General features: G+C 47.1%; 1 protein-coding gene across 4 annotated transcripts in view; it reads right to left on the bottom strand.

The window, feature by feature from the left end:
* Positions 1–16,034, bottom strand: part of SFSWAP (splicing factor SWAP) — an 82,853-nt gene that overhangs the window by 1,793 nt on the left and 65,026 nt on the right. For 3 of the 4 annotated variants that reach the window (XM_027125158.1, XM_027125159.1, XM_027125160.1), the window contains 2 exons: positions 10,200–10,325; positions 287–442 (listed from right to left, as the gene is read on the bottom strand). In XM_027125158.1, the coding sequence (XP_026980959.1) occupies positions 287–442; positions 10,200–10,325 (282 nt within the window). Of the gene's footprint in view, positions 1–286; positions 443–10,199; positions 10,326–11,606; positions 11,742–16,034 lie in introns of all 4 variants that reach the window. The other variant, XM_027125161.1, reaches the window with a different exon arrangement.

The raw sequence follows: 16,034 nt of genomic DNA, 5'->3' as shown, positions 1-16,034 counted from the left end.
ACTACCGGCAGGGAGCCTGGAGAGACACTGGTTTGGGGACCGGCCGCTGGCACACTACGCGGCAGCCCCACACCCACTCGTAGGGTTCCCCCTGCCCAAGCGCGGGGCGGGTGGCCCGGGGCGGCCTCTGGACCCACCCCTCCGTGTGCGCCCTCTACTCATCTGGAGCCCGAGGGACACCCGGAGGGGGTGGGGCGCAGGGCCTGGGGCCGGGGGTCTGCCAGCCCGCCCCTTCTCGGTGCCCACCCCCCCCGCCCCCGTGGCCCAGAGGTCAGGGCGGGGTTACCTGGAGCGCTCCTGGCTGGAGCCCCGACTCTCCACAGGAGAGATGCTGGCCGAGTGCCGGCGCGCGGCCTGCTTGCTCGGGGAGGCTGGCTGCGAGCCGGCCTTGGACTTGGTCCGCGACCGCGAGCGCCGCTTCTTCTTCTTCTCGTGGGGGCTTCTGGAAGGAAAGCGGTTTTAGACAAAGGCACAGCGCGGGCTCTGAAGGAGCTCTGGGTGCTCTCCACGGGACAATTCAGCAATTTCACCCACCCTTCTATACACATTGACTCCTTTTCAAAACCAAACACATTTAATTAACTTGAAACGGATGGATATAACAAAATAAAAGTCATGCAGAAGTAAAACGTGGACCACCTTCTCGCCAGAAGTCCTGCAGTCAGATGCCAGTGGGTTTAAAACACCATCAGCACTTTATTTGCATTTAAAATAACCCAAGATAAGTAACCAAGCGCTGTTTGTACTGCTTGTTCATTTACGCTGACTTCATGGGAATTTCCAACCACAAGTGGAAAATCATCAAAACCCAGCACTGCGAGCACAGACGCTAGGCGTGTCCTTGTGGCCTGAGGCTGACGGCCCCCGGGGCCACCCGCTCTCCCACCGCCCTCGCGGCCGCGCCTCGCTGCCCGCGTCCTCGCGTCCTCCGCCAAGGCCCGTGACTCCACGTCAGAAACGACCCCCAGCCCCTCCCCACTCCAGCCCCGCAGCCCGCACTCTGCCTGGGCCCAGCGCCTCCCGCCCAGAGGCAGCTCTCACTCCACTCCACGCCCTGCCCTGTGACCCCCCCTCCCCACGGCCCTGAAACACAGCAAGAAAGAGGGTATGTGTAGGTGGTGGAAGCGCTGCGGTGCAGGCCCCTGCCCGCTTCTCCTGAGACCACGGTTGCCCGCCCTTCAGAACCCGCCGGCGCCTGGGCTGCAGGCCGCCCTCCTGCTGGGACCATCTCCTGGAAAGTCTCTGCAGGCACAGGTCACCGCTGGTTTCATCAGCCCCCGTCTCAGTTTGTCGCTCCCCGCTTCCTCCCGGGCTGCGACTTGCTGCAAAGCACTAGAGGGTGGATCCCTGGCCGTGGGCAGCTGGGAGACAGGACGGGAACTGGACCTCGGGAGACATTGCCCGATGCCCACGCCCTCGTCCTCAGAGCGCGGCCGGAGGGTGGGCGACGGGCTTCTGGTGCTGTCACTTCCCTGCGTGCCGTCACTGCTCTAAACACGGACGTCCTGGGTCACCGCCTGCACAGCTCACACTCCTCCTGGTTCCTCGGGACTCAGGTGGCTCACAGGCCCTTCCCAACCTGGAGACACCCCGGGGCCTGTCTACACGCCCACCCACCCCACTCGTCGGGGCACCTCCCTGGGGCGGCTCCCGCGGACCCCTGGTGCAGGAGGCTGCTGGCCAGCGAAGCAAGCTGACCGTCCCGCCGGGCAGGGCGTGGCTTTCTGGCTCTGTCTCAACAACAAGGACCTGGCCCTGGGTGGTGGCAGCTGGGCAACTTCAGTTCAGCTGTGGGAAGTGTCCCTGGTGCGCTGGCCTACGTGCAGGACAGGAGCAAGAGAAGTGGTCCACAAAGAAGAGGCTGTTCCCGGTGCAGGGTACACAGAAGCGGGAAGTGCACACCACAGGCCTACTTCCTACACTGCAGACGTTTTGTGACTTTTTGTCACATGGCTAGGATTTCAAAAGCAGCAGCAAATAAAACAATAAATATTTAGGAGCACGTGGCATACGTCCCGAATGATTTCAGCCCCAAATCCGGCTAAGTTCCTACGGCTGCCTACGTGAATTAATTAAAGGTAGGTGAGCAATCCTGAACTGTAGATCACGTTCAATTTCACTACAACTTGATCTCATGACAAAACTTTCTAAGCGTTCGCTTAAGGAATTAACTCATCTTTTTGCTTTTTAAATTGAGGTGTGCTTTATATCCAGAGAAATGCAAAGGTCTGAAGTGCTATTTGCTGAGTTTTGGCAGACATGGTGAAACCCAGACCCGTCACGACTAGGAACACTCTACCATCCAGAAGGTTCTTCCACTGATGCTCTCAGACATCTGCATCCCCTGCCCCACCATCCCAGATACCCACTGCTCTGATTTCTACCACATAAATGGAAACTCAGATAAACCGGATCACACAGTGCTAGTCCTCTGTGACTGGCTTCTTCCGCTCAAGCAGTCTGACTCTGAGATTCCTCACGAGGGGGTTCTTTTCGCGGCCGGGTAGTGTTACACCGTATGAATCTGCCATCACTGGTCTTTTCGCGGCCGGGTAGCGTTACACTGTATGAATCTGCCATCACTGGTTGAGGCTCTCCTCTGTTAACAGACATTTGGGCTGTTTCCGGTTTCTAGCAATTACAAGTCAAGTTGCGTCTGTGGTCAGATGTTTATGGCGAGTAAACACCTGGGACTGGCACGGTCAGGCCATGGAGCAGTGTATGTTTAACACTGTAGGAACCCGCCAAACTGTTTCCCAAGCGTTTCAACACTTAGTAATGTCCGTCTGCTTGTTTCCAGCCATTCTTGTCAGTGTAAAGAGCGCCTCACTGTGGTTTTTTTTTTTTTTTTTTTCTTTTCCTTGCGTTATGTGGGCCTCTCACTGTCGTGGCCTCTCCCGTTGCGGAGCACAGGCTCCGGACCTGCTGGCTCAGCGGCCATGGCCCATGGGCCCAGCCGCTCCGCGGCATGTGGGATCTTCCCGGACCGGGGCACGAACCCGCGTCCCCCGCATCGGCAGGCGGACTCTCAACCACTGCGCCACCAGGGAAGCCCCTCACTGTGGTTTTAACCTGCATTTTCCCTGACAGGTGACTAAGGAAGCTGAGCACATTTTCATATGCTACCTTCACTGGCTATTTAAATATATTCTGTTTTTCCACCAAGGTATTTGTGGTTTATTTATCAAGAGAAAACTATTCCTTAGCCCAGATATGCATAGTTCATAGTTTCGAAACACAAGCATGTGACAAACTCCTGTGGAACTCAACCCAAAGAAATCCTTTCCATTCCAAAATAACTCTGCACTCTAAGAGATACCGGCCTTCCGCATCTCCTCAAAATCTCTTATGGAACCGTAACTTCTGTAGACATCTGCTTGTGCCTTCTTTCTTGGTTCAACCACAGCAAGCTTACAGACAGCTGCGACACCCGGGGACACAACGAACGCTCCAGCAGTAGGAAAGTGCAGGCGCTTGGCCAGGAGGCTGCCCCGCTGAGGCCTCCTTACGGGACGCGAAGCTCCTCTCTTCCACAGCTCAGTGACAACAGCCTTCCAGGCCGATGGAGAAATGGACCTGAAATACATTGTTATGAAATGTCTTTCAAGCCCTCTGCCCCTTTTGTAATTGGGTTGCCTTTTTGGAACTGACATAGGCCTCTGTCAGAGATGCACATTGCAAATCTCTCTCCCCGTCTGGGGCCTGCCGATGCACTTTCTTAACTGTCCCTTTTGAATGAAGTTTTTAATTTCAATGAAGTCAAATTTATGATTTTTTTCTCTTATGGTGGCATTTTCTACATCCTCAGGAATCTCTGCCACCTCATAAATGTATTCTCCTTGTTTTCTTCAAAAACAGAATGGTTCTAGTTTTCATGTTTAGGTCTGTGATCCATCTTGAGTTAAGCTTGGTATTCGGGGTACAGGTCACTTTTCTTCCATTCTGATGTCCAGTTGTTCAATCAAGTTTTGCTGAAAAACGACTTTTCCTCCCTGCACTGTTTCGGCTCTTCACCTTTTTAAGGTGTGCAGTGCACGCTGTCTGACTCCTGTGGCTCTCTTAAGTCCTGAATTGGTATGAGAGTCTCCAACTTAGCTTTCAAGGTTGTTCTGACTGCCAGTCAGCGTGCCGAGGGCACAAGAAGCCGAGGGCGGTTCTGATTGGGACCGTATTGGGCCTACAGATCCTTTTGTGGAGAAGAGCCATCTGAACGACACTGAGCCTTCCAGTCCATGAATATGGACTTTCTCTCCATTTATTTAGGTTTCTCCTAAACATCTTCTCTGAACTGTTTTGTGATTTTCAGTGTAGAGAGATCTTATACACATTTCCTTACATTTATCCGTAAGTAGTTTGTTTTTTTGATACTGTTCCAATTAGTATTGTTTTTAACTTCATTTTTCGGTTGTTCTAGGCTAGTATACAGAAATAAACTTAGAGGTTCCTTAATAAGAAGACACAGTTTTACGCTCTCCTTTGAAATCTTTAGGGCTTCTATTTCTTTTTTCTTGCCTTACTGTTGAGGCTATGAATTCTATTACAGAGCAGACACCTTGGCCTTGTCTCTGATCTCAGGGGGAAGGCACCAGCAGGTGTGATGCTAGCTGTAGGCTTTGCAAAGATGTCCTTTGGGAATTCTCTGGTGGTCCAGTGATTAGGACTCCACACTTCCACTGCTGAGGGCCCAGGTTCAATCCCTGGTTGGGGAACTAAGATCCCACAAGCCACAGGGTGTGGCCAGAAAAAAAAATAAAGATGCCCTTTACCAGATGGAGAAAATTTCCTTCTATTCCTGCTTTGCCAAGTTTTTTTTTTCCCCTTTTCTCTTTTTAACGAACAGGTGATGAATTGTGTCAAATATTTTTTCTGCATCTATTGAGATGTCATATGATTTTCTTCACTTATTCTGTCAATACTGTGAATTACAATGACTGGTTTTTGAATGTTACAGAACCTTGCATTTCTGAGACAAACCCCATTTGGTCCTGATGTATTTTATCCTTTTAATTAATTGCTAGACTCAAATCAGCTAACACTTTGTTAAGGATTTTTGCACTTATTTTCCTGAGAGTATCAGTTTATGAATAAACACATGCGTGTACACACACATCCACCCCCCCCCCAACAAAACACACCACACTCCACACCACACACGCTGTCCGTCTGCTTTAGGATGGTCTCATGCGGTGAACTGGGAGGTGTTCTCTCTTCTACGTCCTTTGAAGTGTCTATAAAGTTGGTTATCCCCTTTTTCTTGAACGTTTGTTAGACTCTACTGATAAAAGTCATCTGGGCCTGGAGTTTTGTGGAAAGGTTTTACATTATAAATTCAGTTTATTTGGCGGATGTGGGGCTACTCAGCTTCTCCTTTCTTCTGCTGTCCATCTGGTAGTTTGTTTCTTTCAAGGAATTTGTCCATTTCACCTATGCTGTTAAATTAACCGGAATGAGATTTATTTTCTTATTATCCTTTTAATGTCTATAGGGTCTTTCATTCTTGATCAATCTAAAAAAAGATTTATCATTTTTAAAATTATTTTCAAAGAACCATCATTTGCTTTTACTGTTTTCCTCTGTGAGTCTGTTTTCTATTTTGTTGATTTCTGATCTTACTTTTATTATTTCCTTGCCTCTATTTACTTTGAGATTAATTTGTTCCTCTTTTTCTAGCTTAAGACAGAAGATTGGGTTTTAGACCTTTCTTTTTTTTTTCCTAATAGAAACACTTAAAGCTACTAACTTCCTTCTGAGTACAGCTGCAGAAGGAGTATGTTACATTTTCATTATCATTCATTTCAACATATTTTCTACTTTCTCTTGTGATTTCTTCTTTGACCTATGGGTAATTTAAAATGTGTTAACTTCCAAGTATTTGGGGACTTTCCAGATACCTTTCTACAGATTTTTATGTGTAAGAAGACATACTCTGTATCATCTGAGTCTTTTGGAATGTGCTGGGACTAATTCAGTGTTACAGGGAACGATTTAGCCTGCTGACTGACCCACGTGCATGTCACGAGAGTGTGCATGCTTCACTGCTGGTGGTAGTGTTTAGCTGGTCAACAGTGCTGTTCATATTTGCTGCATCTGTAGTGTTCTACTGCCTGCCTTTCCCTTTAGTTCTGTCAGTTTTGTTTCAAGTATTTTAAAGCTCTTTTATTCAATGCACACATTTAAAACATTATGTCCTCATGAAGAGCTGGCCCCTTCATCATTATGAAACTGCCTTCTTTATCTCTAGCACCACTTTTTCAAGTCTGCATGGTCTCCTGTTAATACGGCCACACCACCTTTCTTCTTATTAGCACTGTACGGTATCTTTTAGATCTTAACCTATTTGTATATTTAAAGTATCTCTTATAAGCAGCTTAGTATTAAGTTTTGCTTTTTAATGCAGTCTAAAATCTCTGCTTTTTAACTAGAGTTTTTAGTCTGCTTACATTTAATGTAATTATTTGTATGGATGGTGTTAACAATCTTCTTGTTTTCTAGCTGTCCATTTGTTCTTTTTCCTCCTCTTCCCCACTTTTCTGCTTTCTTTTGCATTAATAAAGCATTTTTATGGTTCTCTTTAACAGTCTCTATTGGATTTTTAACCTTTTTATTTTTAGTGGTTGCTCTAGAGAATTATGATATGCATCTTTCAATTGTCATAATCTACACTGAATTAATAACACTTCACGTATGATACAAGAACCACAGAACAGCAGCATATTCCCATTCACTCACTCAACAAGCGTTTGCTGATGTGCTCGGTGAACGCTGAGCTGTAGGGATTCAATGCTAGACCCTGCCCCCCACCCTAACCAATCACATACTATTTATTGTCATAAAGTAACCGGGACTTCCTGTTGGAGTGTACTGTAATATGATTTGGCTAAACATTTTCATGAATTTTACTTTTAAAAATATTCACTCTGCCCAGATCTGGATCTCCAAACGCTAAAAGGAACCAGGATTCCTAGGAGAAACAGCTGACCCCAGGTCTGGGGCAGGGAAAGCACAAGCTAAGCCTGGAATATCCTGGGCCAAAAGTGACAAAGTACTCAAAGAACAATGGGGCCAAATGTGAGACAATGTTACCATCAAATAGAATATAATGGCAACGGACTGTTGCACAACAAATAAAAAACAAATCCCCAAACCCAAAGTCCACAGTGATACTAAAACAAAGGGGGGTGTTTAGAGAAGAAATGAGGAGAAAGCTGCTGGCCACAGGACACTCACATTGTTCCAGTGCCACCCCACAGATGACTTGTTAGTTCAAAGAGGAAAAGGTATGATTACACAGCAGACACAACCTTAACCAAGTGATCAAACTCAGTGTCACTGGCAAAGGGACAAAGGGACACTTGTGTGCCTCCTGGTGTGATGCAATGGGAAGTTAGACAACATCACTATAGAGTATTCTTGCTAAAAATGCTTAACATGAACACAGCCAAAAGGACACAGTAAGACAAATCCAGAGTGTGGGACCTTCAATGATACAGGTGACCTGGGCTTGTCAAAGTCATGAAATATACACTCACAGGAGGGCATGAGGGAGGGAGGAAGAGGAGGAGAGAGAAAGGAAAGCAAATGTGGCAAAACGTTAACACTGAATCACGCTACAAGTTACATGCAGATGGGTGTTTTTAAGTAGTAAGTTAAAAACTTTCTAGTAAGTTAAAAGTTTTTCAAAAATAGAAGTCAGGGGCTTCCCTGGTGGCACAGTGGTTAAGAATCCGCCTGCCAATGCAGGGGATGTGGGTTTGAGCCCTGGTCCAGGAAGGTCCCACATGCTGTGGAGCAACTAAGCCCGTGTGCCCCAACTACTGAGCCTGAGCTCTAGAGCCTGCGAGCCACAGCTACTGAGCCTGCACTCTAGAGCCCGTGCTCCGCAAAAAGAGAGGCCACCGCAGTGAGAAGCCCACACACTGCAACAAAGAGCAGCCCCCACTTGCCGCAACTAGAGAAAGCCCGTGCGCAGCAATGAAGAACCAACGCAGTCAAAAATAATTAATTAATTAATTTTAAAAAATGTTAAGTTAAAAAAAAATAAAATAGAAAAAAAGTCAGTGAAAGAAGCACTCGGTGATCAGCCTGTAGAAATAATCCTTCAAATCTGGCAGGAGGCACTTCCCCTCAGTTGGGGTGACCTGACGGGATTAAAGTGACCCTGACTTGGTGGACGGATTAGTCACCTGCTGCCACACTGAAGCAGAGACCCCGAAGCTACTCCGAGTAGAAGGTTGAGGGGACAGCCTGATTGCTGGGTAACAAAACGCGCCTGCTAACAGAACATATTCCTGGCCTACAGAAACTCTGGGTTTATAACCAAGCCCAGGAAATCGACCAGTAATCGTGCACATGTTCACCTCTACTGGGTTCCTCCTGAGTCCACCACTGTCCACGACCCCTGAGTCAGGTCACAGGCTTGATCCCATCTATCAGGGCAGGGTAGCTAGGCCCTGCAGTAAGTTGAGTCTTAACTTCTTTTATCTGACTTACTGAAGTTCTGATGATAGCACAAGCTCTGATGAATCCTAATATAATCACCATCTTCTCTAGTGATAGCTCTTTTAATGCAAAGGTTAATTTGAGGGCAAAGCAAGAACTCTTCTGTTAGGAGAGATCTTCGGCTCCAAGGAATTAATTTTAGACCATGCCCTTTACATATACCAAGGGTGACGATAAATTTCAAATGTCAATTACTTGCATAAGGAATAAAATTTAAAATGGACTTCAATTTTCATCATTTTATCCTGCAACAGTCACGTATGCTTAGCGTGGGAGTTCCAAGGCACAAAATGAAATTTATAAACAGACGGAGTGAGTCTGTACATGAAGCCTTCACTGAAATGTATCAGTTTTACAGCTCCTTTCCTGATTTTTCTGTTTTAAGAAAGAGATGACATTTTATCATTTAATGGAACTATTGCATAACTAGCCAGACTGCAGGAACGTTTTTCAGTTAGAAATGCCTTTCAGAACTGCTCCTGCATGTACACATGTAGCTGATTCCCTTTGCTATACAGCAGAAACTAACACAACATTGTAAAGCAACTACACTCCAATAAAGATGTTAAAAAAAAAAAAAATAACTGCTCCTGTTGAGGATGTCTGCTGATGGAGGGGCGTCTCTGAGGCAGGTTTGGGTGATGGCTGGGTTCATTTGTCCAAGAATGGTGGACACCTGAAATGCAGATTTGTCCTCTGGAAGACCCTGGAAGGTTCTGGAACCCCGGGTGTCCTGACACTCAGCAGCGTGGCATCATGAAGTCTGAGACTACGATGGGCAACAATGGCGTCTTGCCCTTTTCTGGGTGCCTTGGTCACCGGGCCAGCAATGCTCCTTGTCTACCTACCAGAGCCGGGGCCTGCCTTAACTCCAGTGCAGGGACACAAAAAATGGGAAGCCCTCATTTTCAGAGAGAATGGAAATACAGAAGCCAAGTGACAAAAAGCATTCAGGTGGCATCACCCAGGCTGGACGGGGCGATCCCCAGACGGCGCCCCTCAGCTGAGAAGGACACGCCCACTGGCCCACCGGACACGCTCCTGGCTTGGGCCCTGTGTCTCCTCAAGGCAGTGGTGGTGCCAGGGCCTCTGGTGGCAAAGGTCAGCCCCGGAGCGCTCTTCCTGGGAGCGGGGGCAGGGGCCCTGGCTTGCTGGGCGTCCAAGGCCCAGACTGGGGGAGATGGCGACATGGGAACCAGCCTCCCTCACCCTCCTCAACTAGACAGGTCTCTCCTAGAGGTCAAGGGGCCAGAGGACGGGCCCTCTCCCTGCTCTCAGACCCCACGAGGACCCTGCGGCACTCTCCTGGGAGCTGCAGCCGAGGCGTGGCCACCTGGGCAGCAGGAGGGATCCACCTGAAATCTGAACTTCAGATTCTCCTTGTCGGTCGCCCCTCCACTCCTTTCCCTGCTCAACACGTGAAGGGTAAGGAGCTGCGTGTGGGGGTCTAGGGGCAGCTAGGCTTCGGGGAAATGTGACCCCAAGAGCTCCCAGCAGGGCCAACCACCTGCAAAGACAGACGTGTTCCAGCACAGGCAAGCACCCTCTGCTTCTGAGCTCCAGAGCAGTGAGAACGCTGCCAGGATGACTCGGGATCGGCCAAAGCAGCTGCTCCCCGGCTCCGGACAGCTCTGTGCCGGAGACGTGGGAGCCCCACCTTCCAGCGCAGGTCCCGTGTCTGCGAAAGCTCCGCCGCCTACCTGGACCGGGTCCGCTTCCTGCTGACTCCAGGGCTGTTACTCATTCGGTAGGCAGTGGGGACACTCCTGTCCTCCCGCCGTCTCTCGGGGGAGTGTGCTCGTCTCCGAGGGGACCGGGACCGGGACCTGGCAGAGGAAAGCAGGCATTTCAGTCCTGTGTGGGGTGGGCAGGGGAGCACCTCCACTGCTGAGACGGAGGCCAGCCCTGGCCTGAGCCCGTGGGGCGTGGTGGGTCCCTGCCTGTCCTTTCAAGGCCCACCCCCAGCCTCCCTACTCTGCTGACCCGGAACTGGATCCAGGCTCGGAGGCAGAACGCTCATCACACCAATGCTAAGCTTCTAAGTGGGGCCCAACTCGTGCTGAGGCTGGAGCCGTGGGCTGCTGGTGCGGACAGCCAGCAGGAGCCAGCTCCCGCCCACTGGGTCCCTGCGGTTCCTGGCGGACGCAGGCCCGCTGCTGCTCTTCCTTTCTCTTGCCTTTGCCCATCTGGTCTCCCTAAAACACGTTCAGCTCACTGGTATTGCTGTCAAAATTAGGTAAGCAAAGGCAACAAGGTCCAAGTGAGCTGTTTCCACTTGTTCCGAACACTGGCAAGAGGAAGAAAATGACACGTGATGAAGTTCGAGGACCCCCTGGAAACCTCTCTTGTTTGCACTCATCTTATGGCCTCTCAGCATGAGGAACAGGCTGCAGGCCCGCTGGCAGGAAGCCTGAACCTTCAATCCAATTCGGACCATGCCGTTCCCATGAAAGTTCTGGCTAAACCATTTGTTTATGAGATGTCTAATATTTTTTCTTCCCTTTCCTGTGCCTGGAAGAGGACTATTCTATTCGTGCAGTGCCGTGACCCACACACGGCAACCGTGCCCCAGACAGCAGCACGCAGAACTCCAACTCGAGACCCTCACCCACGGGGTCACGGTCCTAACGGACGGCCCTTTAACAATGGGTTTAGGACTCTTATTTTAGTTTTTTGTCCATTCAGTGAAATTACTGTTTTGGGGAGACCTGAAATAAGCAGAAATCTGGGGGGGGGGGGAATTTCTTTCCGTTCTGTTTCTATGACAACCCACTCAAAAAAGGATATACAGAAGAGGTTTTGATTTTGTCATCTAAAGAAGTTCTACACGGAATCATTTTAAGTCACAGTAAAACCCCCAACAACGCACACCGTTGTTGCAAAGATCAGCTTGTATCACATTCCACCCTCTGTGTCACAGGGGGAACGCTGAGTCACTCCTGAAAAACACCGCAGCCACGGAATGACCTGCTCCGGGAGAAACGCGCCTCGGCCCTGGGGCTCCTCTGACACAACTGCTTTTCAGCTTATACAACGGTTGTGATTTTTGTTTCCAGAGCTTTCCTGAGATTTAAGTAACGATTACAAAGGTGAGGTCAGTCAGACACCTTGACATTTTACCGGGCTTTCCCTCAAAAGAGCTCCAGGAGTCAAATCTGTTCGTGGTGGAGGCTGCCCGATAAATGCCTCGCTGTGCTGCCGCCACTGCCGAGCTGCCCTGACAAGGCTCCGGGCTCAGCACCCTGGGAGGCCGTGGGTCTGTGGCACGGAGGCACACACTTAACGTTCAGAATGACACGTGCTGGGCTGCGCGGTGCTAGAGCCCCGCAAAAAGCTCTGCTCCATCAAAGCCATCGCGCCTACGGAACGCTTAAACACAGGCTTCTACGATAAGCTCAATAATAGGGAAAGAAATGCGTTTTTACCGTCTGCAAATCCCTAACTTTGACATACAATACCACTCTGCGGTGGCCACTGGCGCCTTCTTTGAAGTGAGGTGCCTGTTACCAGCAGATTCCAAGTTACCCGGGAAAAGCCCATCTCAGAACGGAGGGCCATGAGCTACACCAGGTGACGCTTAGGTTTTATTTTAATTAAAGAAGCTCCAATGCTTTTATTCTGTTAAGTAGGGTCTGAATATTGCTACCATGGCACGGTGCAAGGAACAGGAAGTCCATTTTGTAAGTAAATCATCTGTATAACGTGACCGGAGAACTTCTCATAAAGAAAATGAAATAGTCTGAATTAAAAATTTTCAAGCATGATGCAACTCAGATTTTTTTTCTTAAATGATCATAATGGTTTGCTTTCAAAGAGGTCATAAGGAGACTTCTGAATGACAGCGATATTTATAAACAGCTTCTTTCCACCAGTGTTTAACCATTTCAGGAACCCACTTCCTCCATTCCTGTTACTTCACTACTCACAGGTCCTCACGGAACGGAACAAGCAGCAAGGATCTGGTACCAACCAGGCTGGGGTCCTGGCGGCAAGGATCTGGTACCAACCACGCTGAACAAGCAAGAGGCTCCCGGTTTTAGTTCTTCTCAAGCTTGAACTGTGGACCCGACTTCACCCGCAAACCCTTCCTCCCCTCCTGCGGGGACAGCTTCTCCCCGCAGCACTGTTACCAACACGGTGGCCACGGCTCTGCCTGGGGTTACGACTCACTTCCTGGACACCAGCACGTGAACCGGCGCCTGGGGGAACGTCAAGCACCCCATCCTCCTTTAAGGGCCTGGATCAGGAGATTAAACCAACCACCCTCACCGGTTTGCTACGCAGTTTTATCAGGGGGAGAACGTAAGGAATTACAAATTTCAAACTAAAATACGACCCCAATTTTGCCCGCCTGAGTTCTTTTTGAACATTAAATAGAGCACTTGCAAAAGTCACATTAACCCCCAGCTCCCAGGCCCCTCCCCGAGTGAAAGCCCTGAGGGAGCCTGACCTCTGGAAGCCACACGGGGGGGCCCCTGGCCCTCCTCCACATAGAGCACCTCACACCGCGGGGCTGCAGAGTTCCACCCAGAATCCCCCCAACCTCAGAACAAGCGAAACCAACCCCCCACCAACTAACCAACTACACGACGCTGCAGGCGATCTCATCAAAAGCCTTACAAACAAGCTGAATTTCAAGCTTTAGTCTCATCGAGCTTTGTTTTAAAATACCTACACTGTTACAAGTGGATTTTAATTTTAGGCAGTGAATTGCATGAGTACATCTTCATCCATTAACGTATAAAACCTAATGTGATATAAAAGCAGAGAACAACAGAGAAAGAAGTCTTATACTTTAGTCAGTGTTGATTTAAAAGACACCGAATACTGTCTTTCGGTGATCACTGTGCTTTCTGAGAAGCAAAAGACTGATTTCCAAAACTAAAAATTTTTCTATGACAAATTCACCTTTGGAGAGCCAGAGTCATCTATAACTTAGACATATTTGATAAATGGGACTTCAACCACACGAGCATTAACATATTAACATAAAAATTACTTATGACATAAAAGCTTTTTAATCTTAACTTTCTACATTTTATACAGGATTTCAGTAATTTAACATACAAGAGAAAATATATTTCAACTGTAATATCCTACAACAAGTAGAAAGAAATATTAACAAAAGTCATTTTACTTGGAGCTGACAGTAGTCTTTTTAAAACAATTAAGTTGTGTCAGGCCCAAGAAACAAGTCTTATATATCCTATGCAGACATTATGTCTGTCATGGGTTAGTCTATCTGGAAAGACAGATAGTTAAAGAGAAAATTATGACAGTATCATTAGCAGCTGGTTAAAATTTAAATTTCTTTTTTTTACACTTCAAACAATTCATATCACCAAGAATACCAACCTCTTTCATTTTATAAGTTTATTTTATAAATCCAGTTGGATCCCTAGAAATTATTAGTGTGAGCCTGGATTAAGAAAGCAGGTCTGTAACCAGCTTAAGAAAAAAGGCAGTATTATCAAATAAAACTCACTCTTCTCAGAAATAAGAGCTGAAGCAGGATTCTACCTGGTGAAGGTGACTTATCCGACTTATGTCCCCAGGGCCCAGAGACCCACCACGAGACAGCTGGTCTCTCCTCCGTACCTCCGATCAGAGACCTGCAACCCGCCTCTGGGCCCTGAGCTCAGAGGTGGTCTGATTTCAAGGAGCGTCACTGCCACATATAAGCTGTCAAGGCAAATACTCCTGGACAAACACTTTGAAGGTTTGGTTTTATAATATTTTTTAAAAAATATTTTATAATAAAGTTGCACTCTGCCTTGACATTTTATCTAAACTGCAAAATCAAACATCTGACTTATTTAGTGAACTTAAGTCAGCTGATTTAACTAAAAGTTAACTGATTAACTAAAAGTATCACACAGATACTACTGAGATTTAAAAAAATGTTTGGGAGTTATGAAAATACTCAGCTCTTTTTACAAACATTTTAACTATAGGTCAAATTAAGGTAAAATTGATGGTTTGCCATCACAGAACTCACACTAAAAATTTTTTGAACTTAACTTTTTCTTTTAACTGAAAATTACAAACTAAGGATTAGGAATTTGCTTCCTGCAGTTGTCAGCACTGAATATATGAGAACAATATAAAATATACTTGAATATAAAATCTGTAAATCTATTCTAAAATAAAAAAAATTTAAATGTATTAAAATAACATACAAAATGACTTACTATTATATATAGATAGTCAATAAATATCACACAAATCCTAGCAAGTTAAAATTCCAAGTGTTTCACGAACACTTCCAGTTCTGAACAGACCAACCTGGGGGAAAGGTCTGTGGCCATCAAATCTGACCAGACAGGCTCACTTCAGTACTAGACACCGGCACCTACTGTATGCGCTGAGCACTCACCATGAACACCTGCTCATTTCTTACCCTGGGAAACAATCTAAGGAATCCTGAGAGTTACCAGTCCCCTAGATGGGGCTTTATGGATGCACTATACTCTCTTCTCTTTGAGCCCTGGAATAAAGGCTAACTAGGAAGAATTTTACTGGGTATGTCATTACTCAGAGGGCTTGTACAGGCCTATTTATTTATTTCCACTATATAATGTTGTAAGAAATTTTTTCAAATAAGAAACTTTAAAAAGTTTTGATATACACATACAAGTTTCTGGGGACTTTCAAAAACTGAAAATATGTCAGCAAAGTTGTTCATTTAGTTAAACAACAACAAGCTCTGTGTGTTTGTGTGTGTGTGTGTGTGTGTGTCTGTGTGTGTGTGTGTGTGTGTGAGAGAGAGAGAGAGAGAGAGAGAGAGAGAGAGAGAGAAGTGATGGAACGTCTAAAGAACTAGCAAAAACACAGAAAGCGGGACTTCCCTGGTGACGCAGTGGTTAAGAATCCACCTGCCAACGCAGGGGACACGGGTTTGAGACCCGGTCCGGGAAGATCCCACATGCCGCGGAGCAACTAAGCCCGTGCGCCACAACTACTGAGCCTGTGCTCTAGAGCCTGCGAGTCACAACTACTGAAGCCTGCACGCCACAACTGCTGAAGCCCGTGCACCTAGAGCCCGTGCTCCACAGCAAGAGAAGCCACAGCAATGAGAAGCCCGCACACCTCAACCAGGAGTAGCCCCCGCTCACCACAACTAGAGAAAGCCCGCGTGCAGCGACGAAGACCAATGCAGCCAAAAATAAATAAATAAATTTATTAAAAAGAAATGCAGAGAGCCAAAGATCAAATTTATTCTAATTTCATTGTAGACAAGTGTAAATACTTGTCAAGCCTTTAAGGTCTGGTCTGGGTAAAAACAGAGAAAGCATTGTTGTTCTAAGATATATTTAAGACAGGCAGATGTGTATACAAGTACACTTGTTTTTTAAACATTAAAAAATAAAAAGTATAGGGCACCTGCATTTTTCCCACGGAAAGGAAAGAACTAACAGCAGCTGGAGAAGAAGAACTAGATCAGTACAAGTGCTGTGCTAAAGAGAAACTGAGAGAAGTCCAATCAACGTTCAGTAATAAATCACAAGGCATGAAGTAAGTTTTAAAATTAAAAA

The sequence above is a fragment of the Aethalodelphis obliquidens genome, unplaced genomic scaffold, assembly GCF_003676395.1.
Source record: "Aethalodelphis obliquidens isolate GAN/ISIS:26980383/991018 unplaced genomic scaffold, ASM367639v1 scaffold28, whole genome shotgun sequence".
Lineage (NCBI taxonomy): Eukaryota > Metazoa > Chordata > Mammalia > Artiodactyla > Delphinidae > Aethalodelphis > Aethalodelphis obliquidens.
The sequence above is the reverse complement of the archived record's forward strand: the minus strand, read 5'-3'. Positions and strand labels throughout refer to the sequence as shown.